The 15,500-nt window shown below is 39.3% G+C and overlaps 1 protein-coding gene across 3 annotated transcripts; it reads left to right on the top strand.

The window, feature by feature from the left end:
• The first annotated feature begins 1,957 nt into the window (after positions 1 to 1,957).
• Positions 1,958 to 12,851, top strand: epoa (erythropoietin a). Of its 3 annotated transcripts, none has more exons than XM_074661886.1 (5): positions 1,958 to 2,070; positions 7,158 to 7,288; positions 7,415 to 7,501; positions 7,657 to 7,821; positions 11,178 to 12,851. In XM_074661886.1, the coding sequence occupies exons 1-5, from the start codon at positions 2,058 to 2,060 to the stop codon at positions 11,328 to 11,330; spliced, it is 549 nt and encodes a 182-aa protein (XP_074517987.1). In that variant the 5' UTR covers positions 1,958 to 2,057; the 3' UTR covers positions 11,331 to 12,851. The 3 variants fall into 3 exon arrangements, with proteins under 3 accessions (XP_074517987.1, XP_074517988.1, XP_074517986.1); XM_074661887.1 differs by having other exon boundaries at positions 2,034 to 2,511; positions 7,657 to 7,835; positions 11,178 to 11,341; XM_074661885.1 differs by having other exon boundaries at positions 2,042 to 2,511.
• The last annotated feature ends 2,649 nt before the right edge of the window (positions 12,852 to 15,500 follow it).

Raw genomic sequence — 15,500 nt, forward strand, 5'->3', positions numbered from 1 at the left:
TTATTTTTGATAAAGGATAGATGATGATGTGTTGTTACCACAGGTACTGTTTAAAACATGCCAAACATCAAAAAAAAACAAAAGACCAAAAGGCTTCAGATATTATTAATACCAGTATTTGTTGATCTCATATCACATTGTCACATAATGAACAATTTAACTGCACTGAGCAAAGTTTCTTTATTTTGTAAAAGTATGTGCTATTGAAATTATGTTTTGAAGAGATAATGGGTGAATGTTTTTTCTGATATAATATTTACTTATTCAACGTTATGCTAGTTATACATGTTGACCAAGTTTTTATTGTTGATTTTTTACACAACTATAAACACAGACACATCAATAGTGTAATCAGACCATCTATGCTAACTTTGAAAACCTGGTGAGTATCGAAGATGCAGGAAAAGTTCCTTCACAGTTACATAGGGATGGGTACCTTTCACATTTGAAACAATATGGTACTAATGCCCGGTACCTGGCAATCGGTACCGGTACTCAACGGTACCAAGTTTCAGTACTTTTTTGTGTTTATATGGTAAAAAATATCAATTTGATTAATAATGAAATCTAAAAAAAACTCATTTTAACAAATTAATTCTTCAATATATAACCTTGCAATGCTGTCCAGCATGGAAATCTTCTACTCTTCCACTCCCTCACAGTCACAAGGATGCATTTAGGTACCTAAACATGGTACCTTTCGGTTTTACATGAATCGATACCTGGTACTTTTGACAGAATTCGGTCGGTACCTAATTCAGTACCCATCCTTACAGTTACAAATAGATTTTATCCAAATGTAATACTGGAGCAAATGTTTTTTTTTGTTGTTGTTGTTGCTGTTGTTTTTCTATGTAACATCTCTCTCCATCTGTATTATTTATTTGTCTAATGTGCCTTGATCTCTATATGATTTGTGTGCGTGCATATATATATATATATATATATATATATATATATATATATATATATATATATATATATATATATATATATATATATATATATAAACCTTCGTCTGTAGCACTTAAGCATTTATTTGCAATTGGATCCCAGTTACTAAACCATATGTAGACAATAATTTACAATAATCGATATCTGTAAATAACTGTAATTACTCTGTACATAGCATAGATACTTGAACTTCTGCTTATTGCACTTTCGTACTTGTATATGTGTAGTGATACTAAAGCTGAATCTCTTCTCATGTGACCTAATTTCATGTGAACATGATGAAGAACATTTCCAAACAAAGCCCCCTGCTTTGTTTGGAAAACAGGAAGTTTTAAAGATGTTCCACTGAATGAATCTATTCATTCATTCATCCACTCTATGAATCTATATAAGTGAGATTGCTTTCTACTATCTTCTTTAATCCTAACATCAATATGTGAAGGTGAGCGTAGAAGCTCCTGGTGTTTGCAGGCTTAAAACATGTGGATGTGTGTGTTTGAATGAAAGGGGGCGGGGTGGGGAGGTGTATTAAAGCTGAACTCATACACCATTCTCTGCTCCTAATGCGACTGCTCACGCAGCCTTGAGTTTTTGAGTGGCAGTGACCAGTGTGGTCCTCTACTGCGACAGGTTCCACAATCTATCATGAATAAATATAAATAAAAAAAGAGTTGTCCACCTCAATTATGAAGGAACACAGTGACTGGTATTTAGCGTTAATACTGAGGAGTAGAGTTTACACACATGGTAATGACCGCGTCTGAAAGTGAACCGAACAATGGATGGGGAGTCTCCGCACAGCTTTTTAAGATAATATTTACTTTTAGGGACAAATAATTTATAAATAGGGATACCCTATTATTTGGATAACAATGAAAGAAAACAGTTATGACTTAAGGGAGGAGGTAGTTGTCATCATAGAAACAATGCAACTTTATTTTCAAAGTCATCAATAAAAAAAATCAAACAGGATCAGTATTTAGAAACACCTACCGGATAAGTGTAGGAGATCCACAAAAGAGCTCCGTTTCCAATTAATGACCAATAGACGGACGTAAGGGCCAAAACGCGAGGACCCTACGAGAGGCTATGCGGACGCTGCGATGGAGTTTCCCAGTGAGTTATGGACATGCCTTGGAGATTTTTTTTCTCTGTGTACACCGGCATTTGAAGCGAGTCTTTTTCACGCTTTACACATGGGGGAACTGCATGCATGGGTTGATGTTTAATCGCTCCCACGGTGCGCAAAAAGGCGCGCCCTCGTCCTTGTGGGCCAGTGCGTTATCGCTATATCCTTAGGGGAGGTAAATAAAAGGTTTTGCTCAGCGGTGATGCAAAGTCTGATAGGTGCCTGCTCTCACCAGCTGCACATGTCTTTTTAACGCGGAGCTGAATGCCGGTCGGTCATGTGCTGGGACCAGCTTCCTTGGCTTCCTATGTCGGACTAACCAGTGTTTGGGAACCTGAGCTTTGAGACTTGATATTTCATTTGATTCTTTCACCATGCTTTTAAAAGATGCGGCACTTATTTGCGAATGTTGCAGAAAACGGGTAGAGGTAAGAGCTTGTGTGTTGCTGTCCGGTTTGGTGCGTTTCATCTCGTTTGTCAGGATTTTACTGCATGTTTGATGGGATACTGCACTGCTTTTTGATTCGAATTTCAAAAATCTATGACAACAATAATGACAGAGATAATACGGAGCGTTTTATTTAAGGGTTATAAAGCAAGGTGCTCAATCTAACTGAAGCTCAATGAGGAAAAATCTGACTTTCCTGAAAACTTTTCCCTGTTTTGAGATTTTCTGACTTGTGCCAAACTTCACATCTTAGGGGACTATTATTTGTATGTCTTCCCCTGGTTTGCGTGTGTTAATCACAGTTTATACATCTTTTACAGCCATTTAACAATGAACTTATTGATATATTTACCTTTTTGAGCCAGGATGGCTGTGAGGTAATGGATGAAACAAAGCTGATAAGGACATATCAGGTTTAATAAGTCATTCCTCTGGAAAGTGCTGATGTAAGGCAACATGCTCAGCACTCTGCCTGCTGTAGGCTGAACTGCTGGTTCATGGTTGAAGTGTATTAAGGTCACTGTAAGCACTATCTGAATGTATGGTCTTGTTTGCAGAACATTGATTGACGATGTGTTTTTGTTCTCTTTTCCCAAAATGCTTCTGTCATTCTTCTCGGAGCATGACACAGCACGCTGAAAAGTTTAGGGCACTGAATGTGAAAGCTGACTCAGCACTTTTTGAGCAGCCTTCACACACTGGTGTCAGCAGAAGAGAGTGAAAGGGATTTCAAAGACAACCATAGGGATTCCTGTTAAGTTGAACAGGAAATGATCTCACGCGTGTCAGCTGATAGCTCCTAACTTACGGCTCTGCACTTTGTCACAGGAAGGAGCCTTCTGAAATAGAAAGGATATTGGAAAGCATTTGTCAGCACCCATCCCCTCGCTAAGGTTTGCTTTAAATAGTGCTGCCTTATCAGACATCTGTGCAATTTTAAGTTCAAATGGCGCACGTTAAAAGCATCATCTCACGTGAGCATCCAGACACCTTTCCAAAGTATCTGTCACATACCTGCAGTAAAGCGTGACATTATTCAGAGGGCTGCCACTTCCAGCCTGAGATAGCAACATGGGTTTTGGCTGCCAGTGCTAACGTACTGAGCTGTTAACTTTTACTTTGGCCACCTTCCTGGATTGCAATTTCCACCAGTGTGGTGAGAATGTAGATAGGAGCGTGTGTGTGAGCAGCCCAGGTTGATGCATTCTCACGTAGGCAGTGGCAGTGCTGAGAGGGTCACCAATAATCCCCGAGCTGAGTCACACACACTCTTGTTTAGCAATGTGGCCCCATTTTTTGAAATGTGCAGATATCCCTCTGCTCCTGAAAGTGCTCTGTAAAAGGCATGTTGAGTGTACTCGGGCCAGCGTTGTTGATCTGAAGTTATACTACTATACGGGCACACATGACTCACAAATGACTCAGTGTTTTTGTCTCCTGAATTATCATTTTGGAGTTCAACCCAGACCTCCTGGGTTTGTATAGTTTAAAGAGCCAGTAGGCTTAAAAAAAAGACCACACACGTGAAGATTTAAAGTTTGTAGTTTACTCGGCAATGGAAAAATGTACAGAAGTCTACTTGTAGATTAAGTTCCGTCAAAATAAAATGAGGAATAAGAGTCATCATGGTGACAGCAGGCCCTGTAAAAGGATTTATGATGAAATGCTTTCAAAGCCATTTTTTGCTACCTTCATTTCTTCTAAATAATTTACAAAGGCCCTAAAAAAGTGGGGGAAAAAAGAGAGAAACACTAATTTGTGCCATTTTGTAGCCACATACTTGACTACTTATAACACAACACAGTAATGTACAAAAACAACAGATGCATCACGATGTATAAGAGTTTATTCCTAACATTACCTGTCAAGCAGCAAACCCATAATATTAGATTAGCATGTGTTGAGTTGTGCATAATCGAAGTTGTTGGTCTGAAAGTCTGCGTGCTTATACTAGCCTGTATCTGACCTGTCTGCCTGGGACAATCATCTGTCTTTCATCGTCCTTTTGCGTCACACATCCAGGCCGCTGTGAAAGAGTGCATTCAGCGTGGGCACAGAGGAATGAGGCTGGATGCCCACATGACTTGGAACAGTAGAACTTACTCTCTAATTCCGATTTAAAACATTGACTTAATGTACTGCAGTGCTTGTAGTATTTAAAATATTAAAATTCCTACATTTGTGGATTGAGGTGTCGAAGAGCCCATTTAAAGAACCACCCTGACTCACCCTGAATTTGACTTATGGGCAATGAGCCAGTAGTCTCATCTGCATGTCAGTTGGTTTCTGAATAGAATCAAGATAGAACAAGGTGAATGTAATAAAACAGAATTTCCCCTGCAGTTCATGTGTTTTTAGTTATGATTAGTGGGTAAATTACTTGAATTACACACAAAAGCTACACACAGGATAATCTGCTGCTGGTTTGTGCTGATTCTTGACACTGAAAATAGGAGAAAAAACAATAACATAAATACTTTTAAGGTTTTGTAGATTCAAACAGTGTGTGTGTGTTTGTGTGTGTGTGTGTGTGTGTGTGTGTGTGTGTGTGTGTGTGTGTGTGTGTGTGTGTGTGCAGTGGTTCTTAGTTATCAGCATTAATGAGTACATGCACATATCAATTAAGTACATTTGACTTCCCTTATTTCATTTACTCGGGTTTTTCCACTCAATGTGTCGAGATTCGTTTTTGTTATTTTCAGTTTCCATTGGTCCTAATGACAAACCATTCAGTTTCAGTTCCTCCCACACTCGATCAAATGATTGAATAGACTTAAAAGTCATTCATTAAAGGTACGGTCTGCAGGAATTTTGGTTACTTGTTACTTAAAGGGCAACTCCGTTTTTTTTTACACCTGGACCTTAGTTATAGGTGTGTGCATGCTCATACACTCACTCAGACAAACATTGTGCAGCTCGGAGTCCTTCAGAAGTTATTTAGATCCAACCAATTTTAGCCACACTTAGCAGGGGCCACGGCAAGGGAGCTTCAGCGCGGGACATAATCTCTGCAAAATCGCTCATTTCGGATATATTTTTTCATCCATCGCTATCCATCGTTATCACAAACACACTCCTCTTCTGTTGCCATAGGCAAACACTGTCCACAAGCGCACCACCAGTTCGCATTGAGTCATGGACGTGCTCCTGTTTGTTGTTCTCGAGCCAGCTCTTCGTCTCTCTCCCTCTGCATCCTTCTTTCATGGAGCTCCTCGTCCGTGTACTCAGGCTCAAACCGGTAAGGACCGCCGTCAAGCTCGAAGTCGTAGTCTGAAGATGGTAGAAGAGCTGACTTTCTGATAACACTAGCGATGGATGAAAAAATATAGCCGAAATGAGCGATTTTGCAGAGATTATGTCCCGCGCTGAAGCTCCCTTGCCGTGGCCCCCGCTAAGTGCGGCTAAAATCAGTTGGATCTAAATAACTTCTGAAGGACTCCGAGCTGCACGATGTTTGTCTGAGTGAGTATATGAGCATGCACACACCTATAAATAAGGTCCAGGTGTCAAAAAACCAGAGTTGCCCTTTAACACAACATTCAAACTGGGCTCCTCCCCCTTGGATCAGTGCCAGCAGCAGCGCACACCCACAGCCTCAGACCGTGACTACATGAACACACTCACTAGCCCAGCAACCCCCTTTAGCATCAGCTTTGTACCACAAACTGTAAAAAAAGGATGTCATCTCAAAGTGAGGTTGCTACAAAAACTGCTCCCCCTGGTGACCGGCTGCAGTATAGGTCAAAAAATCCATCTCCCTAGTCATTCCAGACGGGCTGTGAACAAATTAAAAAAAAAAATTAATACATCGTTTTGTTTTTTTTGTGGTGAGTTGGAGATATTATTTGGCTGCCTTGTATTCAAGTCCTCTTGTTTTTGAAAAGTTTTCGTTTTCATTAGTTATAAGAGGCTGTGATGGGGGTAATTTGGCTTCAGAATTGTGCAATGGTAAATGGCGAAGCCGGGCTGTCCACTCTACGTACAGTCTACGGTTTCTAAGTGGGAGAGACTCGAGAGCCGTACAGCTGACTTGGTATGCACAAGCTAATCACAGGTATATGACACGTACCTGGTTAGCAGAAAGCTAACTCGTGCCATTCTTATCCAGTGTTGCTCTTCGAGTGCTCTTCAACCGCTTTGGTTGTGTTTTTATTCCTCCGTGCTACATCCACTATTGTAGCCGCTCTGATTAGCTTTTTCCACTCGCTAATCAACATGCAAAGTGCACTGGGTGCGCTATGATTGCTTGATATGACTACATCTACTCCCGTCCAGGTACAACCAAAACATCAACATCCAGGCAGAGGAGGGGGTTGAGGCAGACACAGACTCTGACACACATGTGCAGAGGCCCAGAGGAGAGAATTGAGCAGGAATATTCCTTTAAAAGTTGATGTTGTGTTTTTAAAGAAAACCCTGCAGACTCTACCTTTCAGAGTTTAAGTGTGCAAAAAAAGAAAACAGAGACTTTTGCCTGTAATAAAGCAAAACTCTAGCAGCACTCTGTTAACAGAGTTTGATTCTCCAACAGAACCTTGAGATGTGCAAAGCTTTGCCCATACAGATGGACACAGATAGATTACACATTTATCCCCAGCCCTGAGTGACTGTTTTCTGTGACTAAAGGACTGCTCACCTTGCTGTTGATGGTGCTGGAATGGACCCGCCCCAGCCTTCCATCCCCACTGAGACCAATCTGTGACCTGAGGGTCCTGGACCATTTCATTAAGGAGGCACGAGACGGTGAAGTGGCTATGGTGAGAGGAAAATGTAGGCATGGATTCAGACATATATTTTGATCCTGGAATCCCCTGAACTGATCATTAGAGATCCATGACCTCAAAGTGTCCTCCACACTAACAGTACTTTTTGTGTTTTCTCAGAAGTCATGCAGGGAAGGATGTAGCCTATCAGAGTCTGTCACTGTTCCACAAACCAGAGTGGAATTTGATGTATGGGAGAAGAAAAATGTAAGTTATCACTAAAAGTGGTTAAAATAGCTAATATAAAGTAGTCATAAAGTATGTGAAAAGTTCATAATCACATTATAAAAATCCTGGAAAAAGCCAATAACATACTCTTTTAATGACACTTTCCCACCTTTGCCTCCTTTATTTTTTGCAAGGCTTTGGAGCAGGCCCAGGAGGTGCAGACTGGACTGTGGCTATTAAAACAAGCCCTGGGTTTGCTACGGACATCCGTCACCAACACGGCCCTGCACAGCCACATAGACAACTCCATCAGGAACCTGCTCAGCATCAGCGCAGTGCTGCGCAGCCTCAACATCCAGGTGAGCTGCAGCAGGTACGAAGGTACAGATGAGTTACTCAGGAAGTGCAGCAGCAGGTGTTTTGTACACTGTAAAATGAAAAAGTTGTGTAAACTCAAAATTTCCCAACAACTGTCTAATGGGTTTTTGAGTTTTGAGGCCAACCAAGAATGGCAGTAACTGATAAGTTTAAGTGTCTTTCAGTGTTATCTGTCCTCCAGGTATGGTCCTCAAATTGTATGTCATCATTTCTGTGCAACTTTGAAGATGATTTGCACAGACTAGCTAGCCTAAGCTAGAAGCCTTGCTTTCATGTTTTAAGTTATGACTTTGTCCTGCTTCAGGTCAATCATACTTTAAAGTGAGTTCAGTCATATGTATATACCCCTAACTTTATCTGTTTGTACTTTTATTAAAGTAAAAGGTAAAAAACAGGGCTACAAATGAGATCTCTGTGAGAGCTCACTGAAACATTACTCTGTCACAAGAGATTCCTACTCCACACATTCAACATGTTAGACATCTAGATGGAAGTTTTATATTATGGAACATTAAAGAGCTCCTAATGTACCAAAACATAAAAACCCAGTGCTAGCTTTACAATAACGTACAAAGGGAGACTTCATGAATATGCTAGCCGTTAGCCGTCACAGCAGAATTTCACCTTTTATCACTGAACACACAAATTTACATTTCTCTCTCACAAGAGATTCATTTTATCCCATTCAACATGTTATACATCTTTTATTTTAACAAAAATGATACAGAATACTTGGCACTAGCTTGACGCTAACGTGCGAAGGAGACTGTATTAATGTGCTAACAGTTGACATACATTCATACAACTTTGGTTCTCCAGCAGAAATATAACTTTCATCACTGAACATACAAAAAAAATGAGATTCATTTTCAATATATTCAACATGTTAAACATATCCAACAGCACACAGCAGTGGTGGCAGGAAGAACTGTGATCCCATCTTTGAAAGGACACTTGGTCATTGAAACGTTTTTGCGTTAAGCGTATACATATTTAGGCTACAAAACATTAACATAAACCTTATCATGAACAGCACAACAACGTCAAAAATAAACAGTTTTGAAAGTTTTGAGGACAAGCATTCAATGTTATCATACGGTATTACAGCACTTTATGGTAACCAGAAGTTTACATGCATCCTGAGGTTTAACCAGAAATACATCATGCTCACCTGTGCATATGCATATTCAGAAATGAAACATTGTAAGAAATTAGGATTTTTTTGTTTAGAAAATGAAATTACACTTCCAGTCTCTTTCACCCATGGCACAGACTGTTATTCACATTTCATTACAGGTGGGAGACAGTGGGCCAATCCCAATTGACAATCCTGCCCCTTTGTCTACCCTTTCCCCTTGGTCCTCTGTTTCAAGGACCAAGGGGAAGAGTGAAAACACATCTCTCTAAGACGAGATGCCACTTGATGTCCGCTATGTAACCACCCCTTGACACTTACTGGCTGTCATAGGTATACCGTGTAGCTTCTGACTACCATAATGTTAGCTTATCATACCTTATGTAGCTGATGCAGCTCCTGAATGCAGCTTATCTATCTAATCATTCATGAAACAGCCCACCACAGTGAAGTCCATCCGCCTCAAACCTGTCACCCCAGTCTGACACCAGTGTAGCTATTATTAGCTGTAGCTGTCACTATAGCAGCAATAATCAAACCTAAATAAATTAGGTTCTTTGAAATGAAATAAACAAATTCATGAAAAAAACTTAAAAGGTCAAATAAACTAAAAATTTTAATTTTTCTCAAAACTGAATTTTGCATCAATCCAATTTAAAGATTTAAGTTGTTTCAACCCAATAATCTGCAAAACCCAAAAGGACAAACCATGGGTGAGGAGGGAACGCTGTGGATATAAGACCCTGCTGCACATTAAGATACTACACGGGGACAGTGTGTCTGTGCTCCATGGCATGGACCAGCTGGTCAACTGCACTGACTGGCTGGCCGGCTGTCTGTCTGTGCCCCATGGAATAGGATGCCTTGCTGTGCCCCACAGCATTGGCTGCCTGGCTGCCTGGCTGCCTGGCTGTGCTCCACAGTATAGGCTGCTTGTCCTGGCTGCTTGGCTGTGCTCCATGGCACAGGCTGCTTGTCCTGGCTGCCTGAGCTCCACGGCAGTGAGGGCCCCAATTAAAATCCTCTCTCAGTAATGGTAATTTGAATATAACTGAAGCCAAAACCCAGGTTGTCATTTCTGATTATAATTTCAGCCCATCAACACATCTCTGTATTAACATATAAAACATTAAACATGCTTAAAGGTACACGGTCCATGCCACAGGGCACAGACAGCAGGTCCATGCCATGTGGAGCACAGAAAGCCTGTGCTCTTGGCAGGTTAACATCTTAATGTACAGCGGGGTCTAATACCTACTGCAGCCCCTCCTCACTCATAGTTTGAAATGAGTCAATTCAATAGGCTGTAAAGTAAACTTTACAAGTAGACACAAAGTAAACTCAACTTAAGACTATCAGTTATATTTACTAACTTATAGAACATTTTTTTCCTAGATTCTTTTAAGTGAGCTAAGTAGGCTCACAACTTATGAAGTGAGACCAACTTTACACAACAAACTTATCATAGGTGGTTCAGATAAATACTTTGGAGTAGTTTGTAACACAATAGAATATTTGTATGTACTTAACCCAAAAAACATTTTTAGGCCAAGTATTTAAATTTTCATTTCTACAGTGAAGAGGTACAAGCAGTTCACTTAGCCGAGTCTTTTCTTGGAGAGAAGAGTTCCCATTCCTATTGGACATCTCGTTGTACTTGAGGCTGAGTTTCCAAAGATATGTCACAAGAAACTCTGTAGTGAGACTATGAACTGTACGTGACGCTGCTGTGGGCTGTGCAGCTGCTGTTCACCCTAATTTTAGATAGCTGAAGTTTGTTAAATGTAGCTTAGAAAGTTTGAGGTCTAACTGAGTCTTTGTATGAGACAAACTCAAGCTGAATGAACAGTTTGTGTCCAGGCTAAGGGAATACCAGGAAGACTGAACAGTGTTCTCACACATGAAAACAAAGAAACATTTTGAATTAGGGGTTAAAAAAAGTTTATCAAGCCTGGAAAGGTTACATGGTGATCCTGTCCTCAACCAAGAGATAATCAACACAATATTTTCATTAAGCTTTGAGTGGAGTTAGTTTGCTTTGAGGGGTCATTGGTTGCTGAATCACAACAGTTAAGATTTCTGTTGAAGTGTTGCCCGTTTTAGCACAGGTTTTATCCTTGAAAGTTAAGGAAACAGCATAAAAAGAAGATACCAAGCTTTCCATTCTCACAGTGCCCTCTCTCTGTGTTTTTAACCACACAGGACTTCACCCCACCGGACAGTGTAACAGGGCTTGAGGGAACATGGACAGTATCCTCATCCACAGATTTGCTTCAAGTCCATGTCAACTTCCTCAGAGGCAAAGTTCGCCTCCTTCTTTTAGACGCACAAGCTTGTCAACAAGATGTCAGCTGACCTTCTTCCTCCAGGTGAAGCTAATTTATTCCCCAAGGCATGAGGAGGGACTATTCCCTGCTGGTCTGCACGCTAGCTGCTGTAATGTCAGCAGTGTGAAATGAGAACAAGGTACAGCCGTCCCCACACAGAGGGAGGGAGGAAGCAGAAAGAAACTGACAGCCTGAGCCAGGCTTTGGATGGACAGGAGACAATTGCACTTTGGAATGTAGATGTACAGCATGAACATGATGAAGCACGCACCAATCAAAATAAGGCCTACAGGAAACATTACTCCAACAGCTCTTTAATTGGCATCTTCTTGCACTTGGAGTGAATGTAACTTGGTGTGTGAGAGCTAAGACTCAGGGTCTAAATATGTACCCCGTGTGCATGTGTGACTCTTTCCAGCGTGTTTCACTAAGTCGCCTCTTTTGAGTAAATCATGGATATACAAGGCTACTTCTGCCCACGTAATCGAATTGGAAAAGACACATTCCACGAATGCTGATACGGAGTACAGCATCACTGGGACTTTTCACTGTGTGAAGTACTCCAAGTTCTCCAAAGGAAGTCCACACCAGCAGTCATTGTTAACATTGACCTCTGATTCACACATGCTGCCCGAGCAACTGTCCACTGGTTGTTGTACAACATATAGAGTAGATGTCCTGTGGTAATGTGTAGAAACACACAAAGCAGCACAGTGCTGCAGTGGAGGGCATATAAGTCAGAACAAGTTCTGTCAATGCACTGCAAAAAAGTGAAACCTTGCCAGGTGTTTTTGTCTTATTTTTTGTAAAAATTGTTAATTATACTTGACATGAGCCACAATCACCAGACCAGTTCAGAAAAATGTCTTTTTTTCCAAGTACTTCAAGACAACAAGGATGTCTGAACTGCTTGGAACAAGTAAAAAGTAACATGAGCTCGGGGTTTCTGCCCATTAAAGGGGTTGTCCTTTCGAATGTGTCGTGCTGAATGCTGCAAAGCTCTGTACTCATTAGCGGTCTGAAAAAATATTGATCAGCAATATATTGTGATACTTTGACCTGTGATAAATTATTAATATTTCAACTCTTAATATCAATATCTTTGTTAAAAAAAATCATATATTAGTTGGGTTGGAAGTACAATACGTCTTCCAAACCTCCACTGCAGAAGATGGCGCTAAAGAGCTACTCAACTGTATGTTGCCCATAATCTGTATAATAAATATAATTTCAAAGTTTATTCAAAATATTAATTCCTAAACTTGGTGATGTGGGTTTTGATGCTGTAAACATTAATGTTTTCTCTCAGTTCTTGGGTCAGTTGGTTTAAAATCATTGTAAGATTAACTTTTACAGTGTAGTAGACTGATTAAATAATAATCATAGTCATGTTTTGTTAGATTAGATTAGATTTTTTAAGAGTAACATTGGTTACACCAAGTGACATTTATCAGTTTCACCAACTGACCATGTATTTCAATCAATAATTTTTTTTTGCCAAATTAGTTTAATGTCTCAGTTTAAGTGACAAACTTGAGATATGCATCATATGGTGAGGTAAGATATATATATATATATATATATATATATATATATATATATATATATATATATATATATATATATATATATATATATATATATATATATATATATATATATATATATATGTATATATATGTGTGTGTGTGTGTGTGTGTGTGTGTGTGTGTGTGTGTGTGTGTGTGTGTGTGTGTGTGTGTGTTTATTTCTTGAAAGTACAATGATTTCTTAATACAAGTAAATCTTCTCAGCTCATCACATATTTTTCTTTTAGTTGTTACAAGCAATTCATTTTTTGTCTTCAATAACTTGAAATAAAAAATCTTTCTGGACTGGTCAGGGTGAATGTGGCTCATAATAAGTCTTGAAAGACACTTTTTACTGAAAATGAGTCAAAAACACTTGATAAGATTTCAGATTTTTGCAGTGTGGAATCCAAAGGACAATGCAGCAAATATAATAAGAAGAAAGAAGAAATCTACAAAGTTTTCATATTACATGCAACTGGTTGTGTAAAAGGAATATCACATTAAGGTGATGCCATTCTTACTAAATCACAGCCATGCTGATATTCAGTTCATCTCTCATGATATTGTAAACACTATACTTGGGGCTGTTAAGGACTTTTTTAGTGCAGTGGAAAAAAATCGTTCAAATGGTAATGCAAGCATGAAAAGGCTGCCACTCAAAATTTAAAGACAGCAACTTTTTTCAAGGTGGCTGTCAGTTCTATTGAATATGAATGACCTAAGAAAGATTAAAGACACTTCTCAAAGAAGGATGTAATTTATGCTGAATGATGTGTAGATTTAAAAACAGAAACACACTTTTTGGTTTATACCCAAGTATCCAACATCGTTTTTCAAAAGAGTGGTCCTTGGGGAGAATCTGTGCCAGATTTCATGCTTGAGTCACCATTTGAACTATTGAAATATTGGCCATACGATTGAAGATCGGCCATCTTGAATTTTTGAGTGTCTTACATCATTTTTGAAAAGACTGGTTCTTAGAGAGTATTTGTGCCAAATGTAATGCTTGTATCACCATTTGAGCGATTCTCTTGAAATATGCAGTTGCTGCATATGCAGCTGCACTGATTTAGGGAGGACCGGACAGTGGACTGAGCAGAAAACAGGGCAGGAGTGGGGAGTGGCTCCATGTGTAATTCACTGCCTGGATGACCACTCTGGGGCCAGCCTCACATGAGCCACACCAGTCCCCACTCGTATGATTTTGCACAAGTGAAGCACTCAGAAAGTATTGATTGCACCTGGAACTTGGAGGACTGAGGTTGCAACAGGGCATCCATTTCTAAAACCATGAATGAGCCCTTATCCTTAAAACCTGTAGTGTTTGTAACTTTGTCTCACTGAAATGAGTTTTATCCTGTTTTTTTCTGTGAATAATTTAATATAGAGTGTTTTGTAGTCACTATTTATATTTTTTTTTAACTCAAACTCCAGTTCTAGTTATTTTTTGTGCCTACTCTTAAAAAGTGTAGCTCTTGTAACCATGTTCTCTTGTTGCACATTGAACACATTTGCTAAAGCAAGCTGCTGTTGTTCTTTCTGTATTTTTCCTGACTTGTAGTTAGTTTTCATAGTTCAGTTTGTGTTACTTCAAAATAACGGAAGGAAAGATTAAACTGTTGACGACAGTGGAGCACAATAAAAACTAGAAGGCTCACATGGGAACCGTGACGCTGTTTTCTGTGAATTAGCTGCTGCCTTACCAACACACAACCAGACAAACAGATTGTTTTGAAAACAGTCTGTTTGGCTTTGAACGTTAACATCCTGTGAGGCCGTGATTGCGGAGTTTTCCAGAATCTGATGCGAACACTGTCTCTTTCCTCTTGTTCATCACCACGCAGCAGACAGGCAATCAGCCAGTCCTGGGAACTTCAGGTTTCCAATTAAATAAATGCAAAGCGATTTTGTAACCACTTCATCCTTCCTTCTTGTTGTTTCCTTATTTTACACTGAGTTTTGTTTCAGTGGAACTTGTTTTTGAGGATGTTTGTACATGTTTTTTTTCCTGTTGTTTTTGAGTTGTGTCCCACGACTGTATTATTTGTTATTTAAATACAAAATATTATTCTTGGATAAAGACAAGCAATGAAAACAAAGAAGTATGTCTGTCTCTCCATCTTTCCTAATCAGTGGTAATTTCTGCTGTTCGGATGTTTGACATCAGACAACACTCTCACAGATCACAACGGTCCTTTGGTTCTTTTTGATCAGATTTAACTGTCTTCATCTTTACAGCTTAAGAGAAATTTACTCCAGATAAATTTTATTTCAACATACAGCCATCTACACACTACACTCTAAGAAATTAAATGTTGAGTTTACTTAATAAACTACGCCAACCGGTTCCACAAAACTGTGTTAAAATCAGAAACACTAAACACTCTGAACGTGAACAATACATACACTGTAAAAAGGGAATCTTCAATCAGTTGAAGTGATGTATTTTTTAATCATGTCAACTTTCCAATGTATTTTTGTCGATCATATCAACTTGAAATTCTGCGTTATAAAACGAATTAGTTGGACCAACCTAAATTAATTGCTTCAATCGGTCACACCTAAATAAATTAAGTTCTTTGAAATGAAATTAACAAGTTCAATTAACAGAACTTATTAGGTCAAAT

Source organism: Halichoeres trimaculatus, unplaced genomic scaffold (genome assembly GCF_033239565.1).
Source record: "Halichoeres trimaculatus isolate MK-OKI-2021-1 unplaced genomic scaffold, fHalTri1.1 fHalTri1_scaffold_22, whole genome shotgun sequence".
Classification (NCBI taxonomy): domain Eukaryota; kingdom Metazoa; phylum Chordata; class Actinopteri; order Labriformes; family Labridae; genus Halichoeres; species Halichoeres trimaculatus.